Source organism: Dreissena polymorpha, chromosome 8 (assembly GCF_020536995.1).
Source record: "Dreissena polymorpha isolate Duluth1 chromosome 8, UMN_Dpol_1.0, whole genome shotgun sequence".
NCBI lineage: Eukaryota > Metazoa > Mollusca > Bivalvia > Myida > Dreissenidae > Dreissena > Dreissena polymorpha.
The window spans coordinates 13,870,442-13,884,669 of record NC_068362.1 but is presented as its reverse complement, the minus strand read 5'-3'; the positions used below and the strand labels follow the sequence as shown (position 1 = coordinate 13,884,669).

General features: G+C 34.3%; 1 protein-coding gene and 1 long non-coding RNA gene across 2 annotated transcripts in view; one reads left to right on the top strand and one right to left on the bottom strand.

The window, feature by feature from the left end:
* The window catches only part of LOC127840335 (uncharacterized protein DDB_G0271670-like), a gene marked incomplete at its 3' end in the record, with an annotated part of 75,931 nt that overhangs the window by 51,582 nt on the left and 10,121 nt on the right, over positions 1–14,228 (bottom strand). The window contains exon 3 of the mRNA XM_052368742.1: positions 13,213–13,237. Coding sequence (XP_052224702.1) covers positions 13,213–13,237 — 25 coding nt within the window. The remainder of the gene's footprint in view (positions 1–13,212; positions 13,238–14,228) is intronic.
* On the top strand, positions 3,803–5,170 carry LOC127842408 (uncharacterized). The gene is made up of 2 exons (XR_008031614.1): positions 3,803–4,211; positions 4,747–5,170. It is a non-coding gene; the product is annotated as an uncharacterized LOC127842408 (long non-coding RNA).

Sequence of the window (14,228 nt, the reverse complement as noted above, 5' to 3'; positions counted from 1 at the left end):
CATCGGATGTCTCAAAGATAGTTCATATCGTTTTTCCATTTATACATGGTTAACAAACAAAACGTATTACCTTTTTCTATCTTATTCACAGCTTCAATGAACAACTTTCCTATGTAATATATATTTTATCTGCGTTGTTTAACAAAAACATCCGTTTTGAACTCCCATATTGGCCCTGGACATTTGTTAACGTGTTGCACGTTTGTGCAATTGGCATTTTAACATATATTTATTTTTGTTTAATTTGCATATTTAAAATATAATACAATTTTATTTGACCCACTTATTTATAATTATTATATTTCATTGAACAACCTTGATTGTAAGTCTGCGTTATCACCTTGATGTGCAGGTCTGACGGACGAGGAGATCATGATTAATTTCATCATTTTCATGCTCGCTTGCTATGACACCACAGCGACGGGAATCTCATGGGTTCTCTATGAACTTGCCCTTAATCATGAGATTCAAGAGAAGCTCATGAATGCTATCGATGACGAAATTGGCGAGGTACTTGGTTATCATGAATAAGAATATAATAAATAACAATGATGTCATTAGTATGTCATTTAAAGTTCCAATTACATAATGTAAAATCGTAAACAACTAAAGAGGAACATATGTAGTAAGGTTTAAGTATGATTTTCGCTAGACCAATACTAATAATATATAAGTGTTTAGGATGAACATGTAAATGAGTTTATATTAATGCAGTGTAAAGCATTCACAGCATTGTTGCACATAAACATGTAATTTTGACTGCGTCGTGGCATTGTTGGATCATCTTTGTTATCCTCCACCAATCTATCATTCAAGTGGGCCGTTGTCAGTTACTAACATAAGCATGTGCAATCCGTAATGTTAAACCAGTGAACCCAGGGAAAGTGTGAGGTGCTGAACGGACAACCGTGATATGACAGAAATACTGCTTTAAACGGTAAAAAACCCAACTCAACAAACACAATGTAAACAATGTAATGTGGTGAGGAAATGTATTAAGTGCATCCCGACGTTGATGGTTGGAAACGTTCTGGATATAAATCCCCAATATGACTTGTTTGCAAAGCCCGCTGTCCTACGATAATGTCTTCTCTCTTAAGTATATGGACATGGTCTTGTCAGAAACACTTAGGTTTCATTCGCCAGCCACAAGGTATGGTTTTTATTCAAAACTTTGCTTAAAAGTTAAATAAGTGTAATTACAAGAATGTAATAAGTATGGTTTTTTTGTTTTATTGATTAATATTTACGATCCATGCGAATATTATGGGGCGTATATGGAGCAGGTCTTTTAAGCCTTGCGAAAGAAACGTACATACATTTTGCGCCGTTGTTTACGTTTTCACACGCATTTAAAGCCAAGTTGTGATAATATTCTACTGACACGTTTTTTAATAATAAAACGAGATGACAAAAGACACAACTGCATCAGAAAATTATGATATCTTCATTTTATAAAACATTATACGTTTTCGTGTATGCACTCTCGTTGCAAAAGAGAGCTAACCGTGTTTTACTACACAACTGTTTATCGACCCTTTTTGCCAATTTAGCCCTTTCAACATATACATTGCCAGCCAAACATTATCAATAAACGAATGATTTGGCGTCGCCAAAAATTTAAAAACATTGTTTTGATTCAATATGTAAACGTACTGTAGGATTTTAAAGAACAGAGCTATACATCAATATGTTGGATTTATTTGTACATATTCTTAGCTTGTCATATTCATCGCTTTTATAACACGCCAGGAAAGTCGCTATATTTTATATCAAAAGTACTACTATACTCGTATCAGTCGAATGTCAAACAAAATACATGGATTCAATTAAACCATGCATGTAATATAGTGTGTGTTTATAATTCAGTCGCATGCCTGGCTGCGACAATATGATCCCTGCGATAAATTTAAACATTCGTGCACTCATGTTTTGTTTTAGAAAAGATTCGTTATTAAGTAGATTCAAATGTTCAGACGAAATAAATGCAAAATGCTTAATTCATAACATGTCAACTTGCTTTAGAGTCGTCTTTTATCGCTAAATAAAACTTATATATACACGGTATTCTGTTTTTTTTCTGTCTTTGTTGCATCGAAAACTGTTTTGTTTTGTGTTCTGCTACGATTATATGATCATAGTTTGCGCACGTAATGCAACGTTATTTCGCAATTTGGAAATCTTTGTTAACCGCAACAATGAGTTTGACAACGTTTGTGATTTCGTTAATTATCCAAAGACGCCGAAAATTAAACAAATCAAAACAACGGATTCTTCAAAACGGAAACGAAACCGAAAATGAATATTAATTACACTGGTGTGAACGCGGTTAACACCTGCTAATTAGTTTGCATTGTCAATTAATGAAAAGGTTCGTCAACCATGAATGACCAAAAAAGAAAATGTTCTAGAATGCCGTATGTTTTACAATTATTAGTTGATATTGATTAAAATATCACGACTTGTATATTACATTACTTGAAAAAAGTTAATATTTCAAGTATATTCGGTAATAAAATTTCGCGATGTGAAATCGAAGTACATCGCAAAAATGGGTGACATAACGATATACACACTATAAATAACACAAGAAGATTGATCATTTTATATGTAAAATATATACAATTCACTACGGATGCACAATTTGCATTTATGGGTTAACAACGTGACGATGATGATCAATCTACTGGCGTATTTATAGTAAACTAGTAGCTACCAACCTGTACCCAGTGAAATGTATTGCCAATATACTGATTATATGAAAACTGTTTTCAAGTAATGTAATATACCAGTCGTTATATTTTAATCAATAAAAACGAATTATTGTAAAAAATCGGTATTTTAGAATTTGTTTCGTCATTCCTGGTCGACGGTCCCTTTTAAGGAGCGACTGTTACTAATTAAGTTAAGTTTGATTTCAATGGAGACAAACACTGCTTTAATAATTTGATCGAGTTGTATATAAGATGCACCGATTTTGTATCTTTTATTACAAAGTATTAGATAAATTTTGGCCACAATATATCGTCAGCTACTGACTAGAAATGATATTGACTGCGTACAATAACTATAACTGTGTACTGAGTGCAGTTTAATAAGACTATTTGATATTGGACTGAATGAACTCATTGCGTCACTCTGTAATACTGTTGATAAGTGATTTGTTATGTCTACTACATGTAAAATCAGATTACTTGTTGTAGTATGTGTATGTAAATGAATAAATAAAATAGAGATGAATACTTGCCTCTAACCATTTTGTAGGTAAATTTTAGGGGATACCAAATATTTTTATTGGTAGCCCAGTGGGCTACCTGAAAAATAAGAAATTTCTCGGACACTGATATGATGATTACAATAACGTGTTTCCTGAACCAATGTGATTGTTTGTTTAAAATTGTACTTCATGTTTATATATTTGCATCATGTATTGTCAGTTGCATTGCAATATACACTTAGTAATGGTATACTAGATTATCCAGCAAAACGATAAATATCTTGACTGATAAAGCATCGTGATGTTACACAAATAATACACACAGTTTGAGAAGCATTTCACCACAGCCTGATTTTTGACGTACACAATCATGTTCGCCTCAACAACTTTTTTAATTGGTTGATTATATCATAATAACGAATTAGTTACCTCGTTCCCTCCATCCAGCCACTTAGTCGGTCCCACGAGTAATCTCTGTCGCCCCCTCATGTTTATAAGTCCTTTCCACGACTTATTAAATTGTTCCCAAGAAAAGCTCGTCCTACGACTTACTGTATTGTTCCCATGAGTTAGTAATATCGTTTCCTTGACGTATTCAGTCGTGCGAATGCGATTCTACGTCTTGTGATCAAGTTATTCAAGTATGTGAACGATGCACTTACTCGCGGGAACGACATTAATAAATAAGACAAATGTCACATCTTTGCTATCAAATGAACTTTACCCCGAGTTTAGTTTTCATAATTTTATGTACGTTAAAGAAAGCAAGGAACATGAATCTGTTTTGGGGTAGGAATATATTTTATGTGATCTATAAATCTTGTCCCTAAGGTTTGCGCCCGAGAACAAGGACAAGATCAACGAGTATGCCTACCTGCCGTTCGGAGTGGGGCCACGGAACTGCGTAGGAATGCGTTTACCTCAGCTTGAGGTCAAGATGACCGTCATCAGCATCTTGATGAGGTACAGGATCTACAAAGGAAGCGAACTTAAGGTTAGTGGTGATATATATGTAAACAATGGCATCTTAGGAAAGTACAGATTCGGAAAGGAAGGGAACTAAGAGTAAGTGGACATTTACATGTAGTTTGCATTAAAATCCACTGTTGACAGAAGGTAGTGTCATGAATCGCGCATTTTTAATTTCAGACAAAAATTCAAGCAAGTGCTTATCTCCGATTTTCCCACGAAATGTTACAATTTTCTGTACGTATCTATACAAAAGAATAATAATTGTAATGGTTACCATCATTAACTCGACAGTTGTGAACTCTATGAGAAGAAATTACACCCTCGAATCATGTATAATATTATAGCTCTTTATAAACGGGAAACATGAAAATCACCAGTTTCCAGCTCAAACCAAATTATGTTATGTTAATTGTATTTATTTTCGGATCGAGGTCAGTGTCATGTTGATGTTGTTGGTCTATATGATGAGTCTGTATAGGTCACACATTTACTTGTTTTATCACTAGTGCCACGCTCACACTATTCGTACCGTCGTACATAAACTTGTTTCATCACAGGTGCCATTACCACGCAGCCCATACGGATTGGCGCGCCCTGGTGCCACAGTCCATTGCGATTCGAGCCCCGAGGCAGGAACACATAACAAGTACAGAAAAAAAGAAGGAAAAAACCTTTATGAACATAATAGAACGCTTCGACATGTTTTAAACCGATTTAAACTACAATATTACGCTACAACATGCGAAGGAATATAATTAGGACATTTTCTACATAAAACTTTAGTTCGTTTAAGCAAAATCTGCAATGGCTGACAGCATGATCATCATACATTTAAGTTTATTCATTGTTTGATTTTTTAATTGTATTATAAAAAACTATGAATTTTCAGAATGTTGTTCGTTTTGAAAAAAACAGTAACTTTCTCATTTTAAACAGATTTTAAATTTTACAAGTTGCTTAAAATAAATTGTGAAAATGTTATATTGTGTCCATATTTTGAGTCTGTACGCAATTTACATTAGTTATGAACGGCACAGCGTCCAAACAAATTGCACGTCAGACAAGTTAATGTTAAAATCCTTTAGTGACGTAATTGATTTTAATCCGGTCATTCATATATATATGTCTTTAAAGGTGACAAAATAAAGCTACTCGGCTTCTTACTAAGTCCCTAATTTACTATTTTGTATCACACCGTGCGTTGATAGTTGTATGAAGTGAAACGAATATATCACGAAGAAAGCAATTCAATACTTATCATTCAGGTAAAACAAGGATAACTCTTTTTATTTTTAATCAAGTCATATGGTTTACTTTTAAGTTAATGTTAAAGTCCTTTAGTGACTTAAAGCCCCACACCTTTAAAGGTAATACATGTTAATCAATACATATAGATGCAAATTATAGTATGAAAAATTGTAATTGAATCTATAGCCTAGTTATCAAGTTTTTTTAAAAATTTTTAAAACCGAAAGTCGGATTTCTAAAGGTATACGTCATTTCAACAAAATGTATTATTTTTAAGTTTTTAAGCGCAAAAAGACGGTTTCTACCTTGTAAGCACCAGATATATTTTAATTGACATAGATAAAATTAAATCTATAGCCTATTTAGCAAGTAATGCATATTTGTTTTTACTTTTAAAACCGAAAGTCGGATTTCTATACGGTATACGTCAATTTCGACAAACGCAATTATTTTTAGGTTTTAAAGCACAAGAAAGACGGACTTCTACATTGTAACCACTAGATATATTCTAATTTTCATAGATACAATTAAATATATAGCCTAGCAATTCAATACTAATAATTGAGGTGATACAAGGATAAATCTTAGCTCTTTGGTTTTAATCGAGTCATATGGTTTACTTTCATGTCATTATGCAGCGTTACTGACTGAAAATTAACAGCTATTCAGAAGAATACACAGAGGCATTCTACCTGAGAGAGCCAAGTTAATTCTAGCATTATGTAAGAGGTAAGTTTACGATAAAAAAAACACGGTGAACATGTGTGAAAAAAGAGTATATTGTGCGAAGTAAGATTAAAAAAAAAATGTCACCCAGTGACTTTGCTAAGCCACTTAATAATGAATAAAACAGACGATGATAATTACTTAACCTTGTCAAAACTCCGCAGACACATATGTTGATACCCAGTTACGTAAGAAGGTACGAGCATGGTGAACAATTAATATCTCCATCATTAATTGCAGTTTTAAACGTTTTAATCGTTATGGTTTGTTTCTCATTTTAATAAAAGCATGAATTAATATGTTTTTTACTAGAATGCGCTCATACGGTTGTGCCAGAACTGCTAAAGTGAAGTAACATTAGCTTCTTGAAAGGAAATATTATGTAAAACAAAAAATGCATCTGGATGGTTGGTTAAATTAAACATCTTTCGATTGTGATTACAAATGTTTCGTTTATTGCTTTGCTACAAAAGCTCAATTCTTCAGAACAGAATTATGCTAATTTTCGATGATTGCACAAAGTGTAAAGAGTGTTTCCTGCTAAGATACTATAAGTTATGACAGCTGAAAAATATCTAAAGATGATGCCGGTGAAAGTTTGCTTTAGATAAATTAAAAAGATGGGAATGCATTTGGTACAAGTAACGTATAAAAAGTAACAACAACCTCTCAAAAACTATATATCATTGATTGTTTTATGTTATAATTATCGATTTTGTGGGCACATAACTCAAATAATAATAATAACACAACGAAATACTTGTATATACAATTACTTTTCTAAATCATATATAGTTCAATTATAAAAATATGTGCATTGTAAATGTCCTTACATGTATACATATGTATAAGTGATATTATAATTATGTTACTGTAGCAAAATATCAAATTAATTAAGAATTCTTTTGTATAAGACAACGCCTTGGCGTTATGATAACCTGCAGCTACACTTATAGACATACCAATATTGACGTATTTTATAAGTCTAGTTTCTGAATCTTTCCTTTTCACAAAGTAGCCCGTTCATTGTACTGATCATCCATAAAATATACGTATTTCTCTTAGATAATGTCATTGGTTAATGCAGGGTTTCTCTGCATTTGAGTATCATTCACCGCTGATAAGTATCCTTCATTGCTAACTCATCTAGTTGTGCTAGCGCACATGGATTTATTACACGCAATTAAGATTAAGGTGTCTAATAGAGAAGGATTAAACATAATCTATTACAGACTTAGCCATTGACCTCAGGTTTAACTTGATATTATTACCAATATCTCTTGTGAGTGATTTTTAACATGACTTGAGGTCTCCTTATCATTTGGGCAATTCTGCTTCCCTCCAATGAGTGTCCTGCCATGTGACATTGATCCCGATGTCACCGTGAAATAAGGAGAAAAGCAACTGAAAAGATTTCTTTACCAATATCGACGATCCTCCCCTAAGCATCCCCCTGAAGGTATAGCCAATGTTCATCACTAGACTCCAAGGGCTTGTCTTCAATTTGCGTATTTTGCATTTGGTCTGCATTACCTCTCCACAGTCATTCAGACATAATTATTGTATACCGCTTCCTGATCTTGTAACTGCATTTTTACCCTCCCATGGATGATATTGAAGCAGCCTGAAGGTAGGACAAGGGGATGATTTGAATATAACATTAATCGTTTAATTGTGAATCACAAATTCAATAAAACAATTTCATACAAGCGTGATGCATAACTTTGGACTGCCACTGGTGCAGTTTGTTGATTGATAACATTTCATCATAAACCGACAATATTGACACTTACAACTTAACTGATCTGACTTCCGAATAACAGCAGTTACTTTCCATAACATATTTGTATGTAATGTTGTTATAAATGTATGTCAGTTTTTATAAAGATGAGCTTTAAGGGACTATATCAATACAAATGTTTTCTATCTGGATTGTAAATCGGCTTTACTTCAACATACTTATTAAGATAATTAATTATAGAAAATAATAATTGAGACATTAAATAGAAGAACTATGAAAAAGTCAGAAAAAAACACAAACAGAGAATAGGAGTTACGCTTAGGAACCATACAAAACAAAAAATAGGATAACATCGTTTTAAACTACTGCGTTATCCTTATTGATAAATAACACTGTCAAAACTTTAGAAATATAACATATTTATAATCATATTGTTAAAATGTAAACATAAAAAAGGTCAAAACAAACATGCCCCTTATAATAAATGATTGATACATGTATACACATTACTAGTTTTAATATTATAAAAAGCGCATTGCATCCATTATTATGTTTCATTATTATTATTATTATTATTATTAAAACACACATGTTTTTACAAAGTTACTCATTTTGGGGCTCTTTTAAATGGTTATTTGTGTAAAAGCGTGTCAGTTTATGTACGTTCTACAAGACTTGTTTTTTTCTGTCCACGTGCGACAAAAGATTGATGTCCATGTACCAAAAATCATGTATAGCAACATCTGGAGGCCATTGTCAATTCCTTTAACAAAATGTCATTGCTTCATGTTTGTCGTAATTTAATACTAAAACATAACCGTAGCATTACAGGCGAATCGTCTGAACCTGATAATCTGGACGCAACTCGCAATGGGTCGTCATTTTTACCATTCCGTTGACCAGTTTGGACGTTGAGTGAAATGAGGGACAAGGATACAGAAATCCTCCTCCAGTCAGGTCTGTTGTGTGATGCTGACAGTAAGTCATCCATGTGAAGGGATGTCCACCCATTTACATTGTCCATCCGGCTTTTCTTCTGACGGCCCCGATGAATAGAGAGTCGTTCCTAATGATGTGTCCAAAGCGAGCCAGCTTCCGTCGATTGGCGGTCGCCATTAGTGGCTCCTGTGGGCAAAGTATTATAGTCATGTTTCGGACGTACACGTGGGTTTTGTGGTACGTGTAGGAGATGCGAAGTAGTCTTCTAGGACATTTATGTTCAAATGCCTGTATCCTGCGTTTTGCATCCGCGTAAAGCGTCCAGGTCTCGCAGTCGTATAGTGGGAAGACTACAAGAGACTTGTAAATCCTGTACTCGGTTTGTAAGCAGATTGAACTGCTCGCCCACAACCTGCTTGGTATGGCAATTGCTTTGGTCGCGATTGAAATTCTAAAACGGACCTCAGTGGTTCCCTTACCATCCTTTGACAGGGTTGTACGTATGGAAATCTTGGCACTTCATGGTGATGTCTGCACTGGTATTGGTCGTGCTATTTTCCATGATCTTCGACTTCGCCGTGCTGACTTTTATTCCGTTTCCTCCTAATCTGTTATATAGTCTGTTGGTAAGATCTTGAAGTTCACTGCTGGTGCCACCGATGAGGTCCATGTTATAAGCGACTCTCAAGTTGGAGATGGGACTTTCACCGATGGAGATGGATGTATGGTAGTCATGCAGTGTCTCCTTCATGATCATTGCAAGGAGAATGTTAAACAGGACGGGAGAGAGTAGACATCTCTGACAGACGCCCACTGCTGTCCTTAAGAAGTCCCCCTGCTGTCCATTGATAATCACTTCCCTGCTGGCGTTTGCGTAGAGTTCTTGGATGACTTACACCAGCCCGTCGTTAATGTCGAACCCTCTCATAACATATCATAGACTATCATGCCACACGTGTTCTAAAGTATTCTTTTGGTGAATAATGTTATGAATGAGCTCCCGTTCGGTGTTGCATACTATCCTCAATGATGATTCTACAGTTGAAGATCTGTTCAACCATTCTCTTCCTATCTCTTGATCAATTTTGCTCTTCGGCCAGCAGTTCGTCTACTTTACTTTTCAATCAATCTAGGATGATGCGTAGCATGATTTCGCACAACTTGAGATTACCCTTTTTTCTGTAAGGGTACTGCCAGTGACCGGGTCGCAACGGGTACCGTCACTTTAAGAAATTTGTTATCTCTTGGACTGTGGACTGGACTATGTAAAGTATGTTAACAAACAGCATACCAAGTTATACCTCTTGACTATTAACTAATAAAAATGTTTAAACTTTTCAACCATATCAGTTAGCTATAACTGAAAATAACAGAATTATTAAACTGTTTGTGATATTTTTGGTTATGTTTTTTTTTACAAACACAATAAATAAAGCATCTTTGTACAACGTAATGAATAATATAACAGAAATCCAATGTATAAAAAATCAGAAAAATTACAGTATTTAACATGTTTAAATAAAAACGATGATAATATTTCAAGTCCGGCTAGCTCAGTCGGTAGAGTTTCAGACGTCTAAGGCCGGTTACACTCAGACATCTGAGGTTCTTGGGCTAGAATCTCACATTTGGTGTTTACTTCTTTTACACGTAAACTTAAAATTAAAATTATCAAACCTCTCTTTAAAGGTGAGATGTGTCTCTGAGTCTTAGATATACCGACACAAGGTATTCTAGCTCAAACATTGTAGCGATATTAAATGTTCCGACAGTCTGTTCACTGATATAGGTATCCATTGTCCAACTGGCGTTTGTATTCGTAGAAGATGCGCAAATAGAATTTTAGCGATTTTGCTTGCCCTTCGAAGCTAGGTGAATTGGGATAATATTGACACTTCCGTATGTGGCTGTAAATGACGTCCTATGTCTTTATTTGTTTGGAAAGCTTCTTATTATGCAAAGTATGTGTCTTTTGACGTTCTCAAAATCAAAGCTTCATCTTGCGAAATATGCCTTTATTATTTCAAAGCGTTTTCTCTGGCAATTTGCGTTGATGAAATATTAATATAATTATCTATCATTAATTTACCATTTTCAACTTGTTTGTGACTACATGTATATAATGCTTTACTGATTCGATAGGCGATTCTGGGCTGTGATATGGAAATGCAATGAGGTAAACATCGAATCAATTACAGAAATGGACGGCTTGTTGTTGCCCAGTGAGGTTTTTAGACAGCCGAGGATTGCAGCATGGTTACAAATATTATCAAGTATTAACCATGTTGTTGAAGTAATTTTCACCTGTATCTAAAATATCTACTTAAACCGGTTGATGTCGTCTGATGGTATCTGAATACTTTATCTTAAATAAGTAAAGCTCGCTGTTCGAACTGATAAGATAAAGTGTGAAGTGTCACACAGCTTTGCATGTGAAGTGGAGTATGTGATGTGGTAGTGTCACTTGGAAAGCTTAGTTCACGAACCGGGTCACGTGGTCTATCTGAGATAAGATGTGGATGTTGGTGTAAATTTCACTTGCATAACATATAAAAACGGCATCAATCGTGACGTTTATAGCATTTTAAAAATTGGAAGTATTAATCACACATTCGCATCCACATACACTGCAATACATGAACACATTTGTTTAACATGCAATTGGACCTTTTGATAAATATACGAAACATTGATTTGTTAAAATTTTACAAGATAAACAAAACATAAAATAGAGATGTATATTTTCTGTGTAAAATTTATATATAAATATGTAGCGTTTTAGTAGTATGGAATTTTTCAGTTGTTTCTATTAAAATTTAAGACAAACAGTGGATTAATTACATCCATAATGTATTAAATTAACTAAACTGCAAACGTTGGCTTTATGGAGAAATACACAATCAAATACATATGTTAATATTTAGTTGTATAAATATAACTTGTATGTTTAAGTTAAACGTAATTTAAAATCGACGAAAAGCAAACGTGGCTTTCTTATGTAATTCAGAGTGCAGATTAACTTCTTTTCGTAAAAAACTTATTTTATTCGTATATGTTGATACTTTGCATAAGTAAGCGTTAACATCGCAGCGCGAATGAATTAGATTCTTTCTTTTTTTGTGTTGATACTGTCATCAGTGTGTTTTAATAGATGAGATGAAACATCCATCAAAGCAAAAATATTGCTGAAAGTCCAATTGCAGCCAAAAGTACATCAATTTGTAAAGCTTTTTAGTTTAAACATATTTATTTCAAGCTATACAATTTGTTATTACATAGCATTACATGTAACATTTATACAATGAACATGTTTGAATAGGATTAGAACGAAAGACAATGTCTTATATTATATTATAATAGTTCTTTTCCCTATACAAATACAATTACATGTTTTCAGGCGAACATGATCGGATTTTGATCATTAAACAATAATAACAGTTAAAGAAAGAGACAAACTCCGTGTATAGTGTTTGAATTGTAAAAATTTAAATTTTAAGTTGACATATGGAGGTAACGGAAAGTGTGGTAGCGTTCTGGGAAGAAGATAAAGGTAGTTTTGAAATATTAGATAAGGGAAAAGAAGAGAAAAGGGTTGTGAGTCGTTCTGTAGCTTATTACGAATCAAATCGCTTACTATTAACTATAAATTTGTGAACAACATCAGCTATTCTAATATTGGTAAGGTAGTCACGCGTGTTGTCTCCAAATAGAATAGTTTCAATGCACGGGACGGAATAAACGGATATTGTGTTAAGAAGTTCGCCGCGGGCATGTGCATACTGAGTACATTCGAGAAAATAATGTGACGTCGTTTCCTGAAGTCCGCATACACATAATAGGGATGTAACAATATTACGTCTAAAAAGATGGTTATTTAAGGCGCTACACTTTGTACGTAAACGCGTGTGTAATATTTGTGAGCGTCTTTCGCCATACGAGAATATGGGATTTTGAATCGGTCGATCAATGTTAATACGCCTTTTGAAGGAATGGATAGATTCAGCGATTTGGGCGTCATCTGTAAGATTATTCCATTCGAATACAATGGACGGTAAAAAGGAATTTAAATACAGTGACGTACGCGCTTGAATTGGTTGGAGATGTGACGCATTTCTTAATGAGTAATTGCTACGCGACCCAACTGTTGCGGGAACAAGGGACTGTAAGTAGTTCGGACAATTGTTTGATTTCATTTTATACATTAATATTAGTTTATGTTTACGTCTTCGTTGACTAAGAGTTTCCCATCCTAATTTATTATAAGTTCTTCTAATGAGACTAGACGTGTGCATCCGGCTGTTATTCGCGCGGCTTCAGTTTGTATTTTCTCTAGTTCATCTTTTTCGTATTGCGTACAATTGTCAAATACAGCGTCTGAGTACTCAATGATTGGTCTAATAAACGAAAAATATATTTTCTCGAGAGTTTTTCTATCAAGAATCGTTTTTAATCTACGCATTATATGAACTTGTGACCATGCCTTTTCCTTTATGAAGGATATATGCGCATGCCATGTACAGTCATTTGACATAAAAACACCTAAATGTTTATGGATATCAACAATTGGAATATTAATGTTCTGCATGGTCAATGGTGGATGATTTGGTTTATTTATTTTGGGGGAAAATTATCATTGATTCGGATTTTGAAGGGTTAAAACAAACCATCCATTTGTTAGCCCAGCTAGAAATTTTGTCGATATCTGATTGCAGTACGGCTGCAGTTTCGTTACGCGAATTAACGACCATGAAAAGACTGGTGTCATCAGCGAACAAATGTATGTGTGCATTTATGTCAGTAATAATGTCAATAGGGGTTGATCCGGACGATCCCGGTAAGATTACTGTTTGTTTACGATCAGAAAGATAGTTAGACAAAAACGATAATAGTTTTTCTCGAATGCCTGCTTGTTTCAATTTACATAAAATACCTTTGTGCCATACTTTATCAAAAGCTTTACTTATATCAAAGAATACAACCCTGACCTCAAGGCCATTATCTAGTGATTTGCAAAATGTGTTGTAAATATATGTCAGCTGATTGACAGTGGAGTCACCAGGCAAAAAGCCAGATTGAGTGGGTGCAAAAATGAATTTGCACGAAGACAAATAAAAATGTGTTTATGCAGTATTCTTTCAAAGACCTTCTCGGTTGTATTAAGTAGTGATATGGGTCGATAATTTGACGTTACATATGGATCGCCTTTTTTGTAAACTGGACACACATTTGCAAGTTTCCAACAAGAAGGCATTTTGCAAGTATTTAGGCAAGAGTTAATCAAATCACACAAGGGGTAGTTTAATTGATGCATCGCCTCTTTTAGGATTCTATTATCTTTTCCATCAGGACCAGACGCTTTTCCTACCTTTAGACATTTAATTGAGT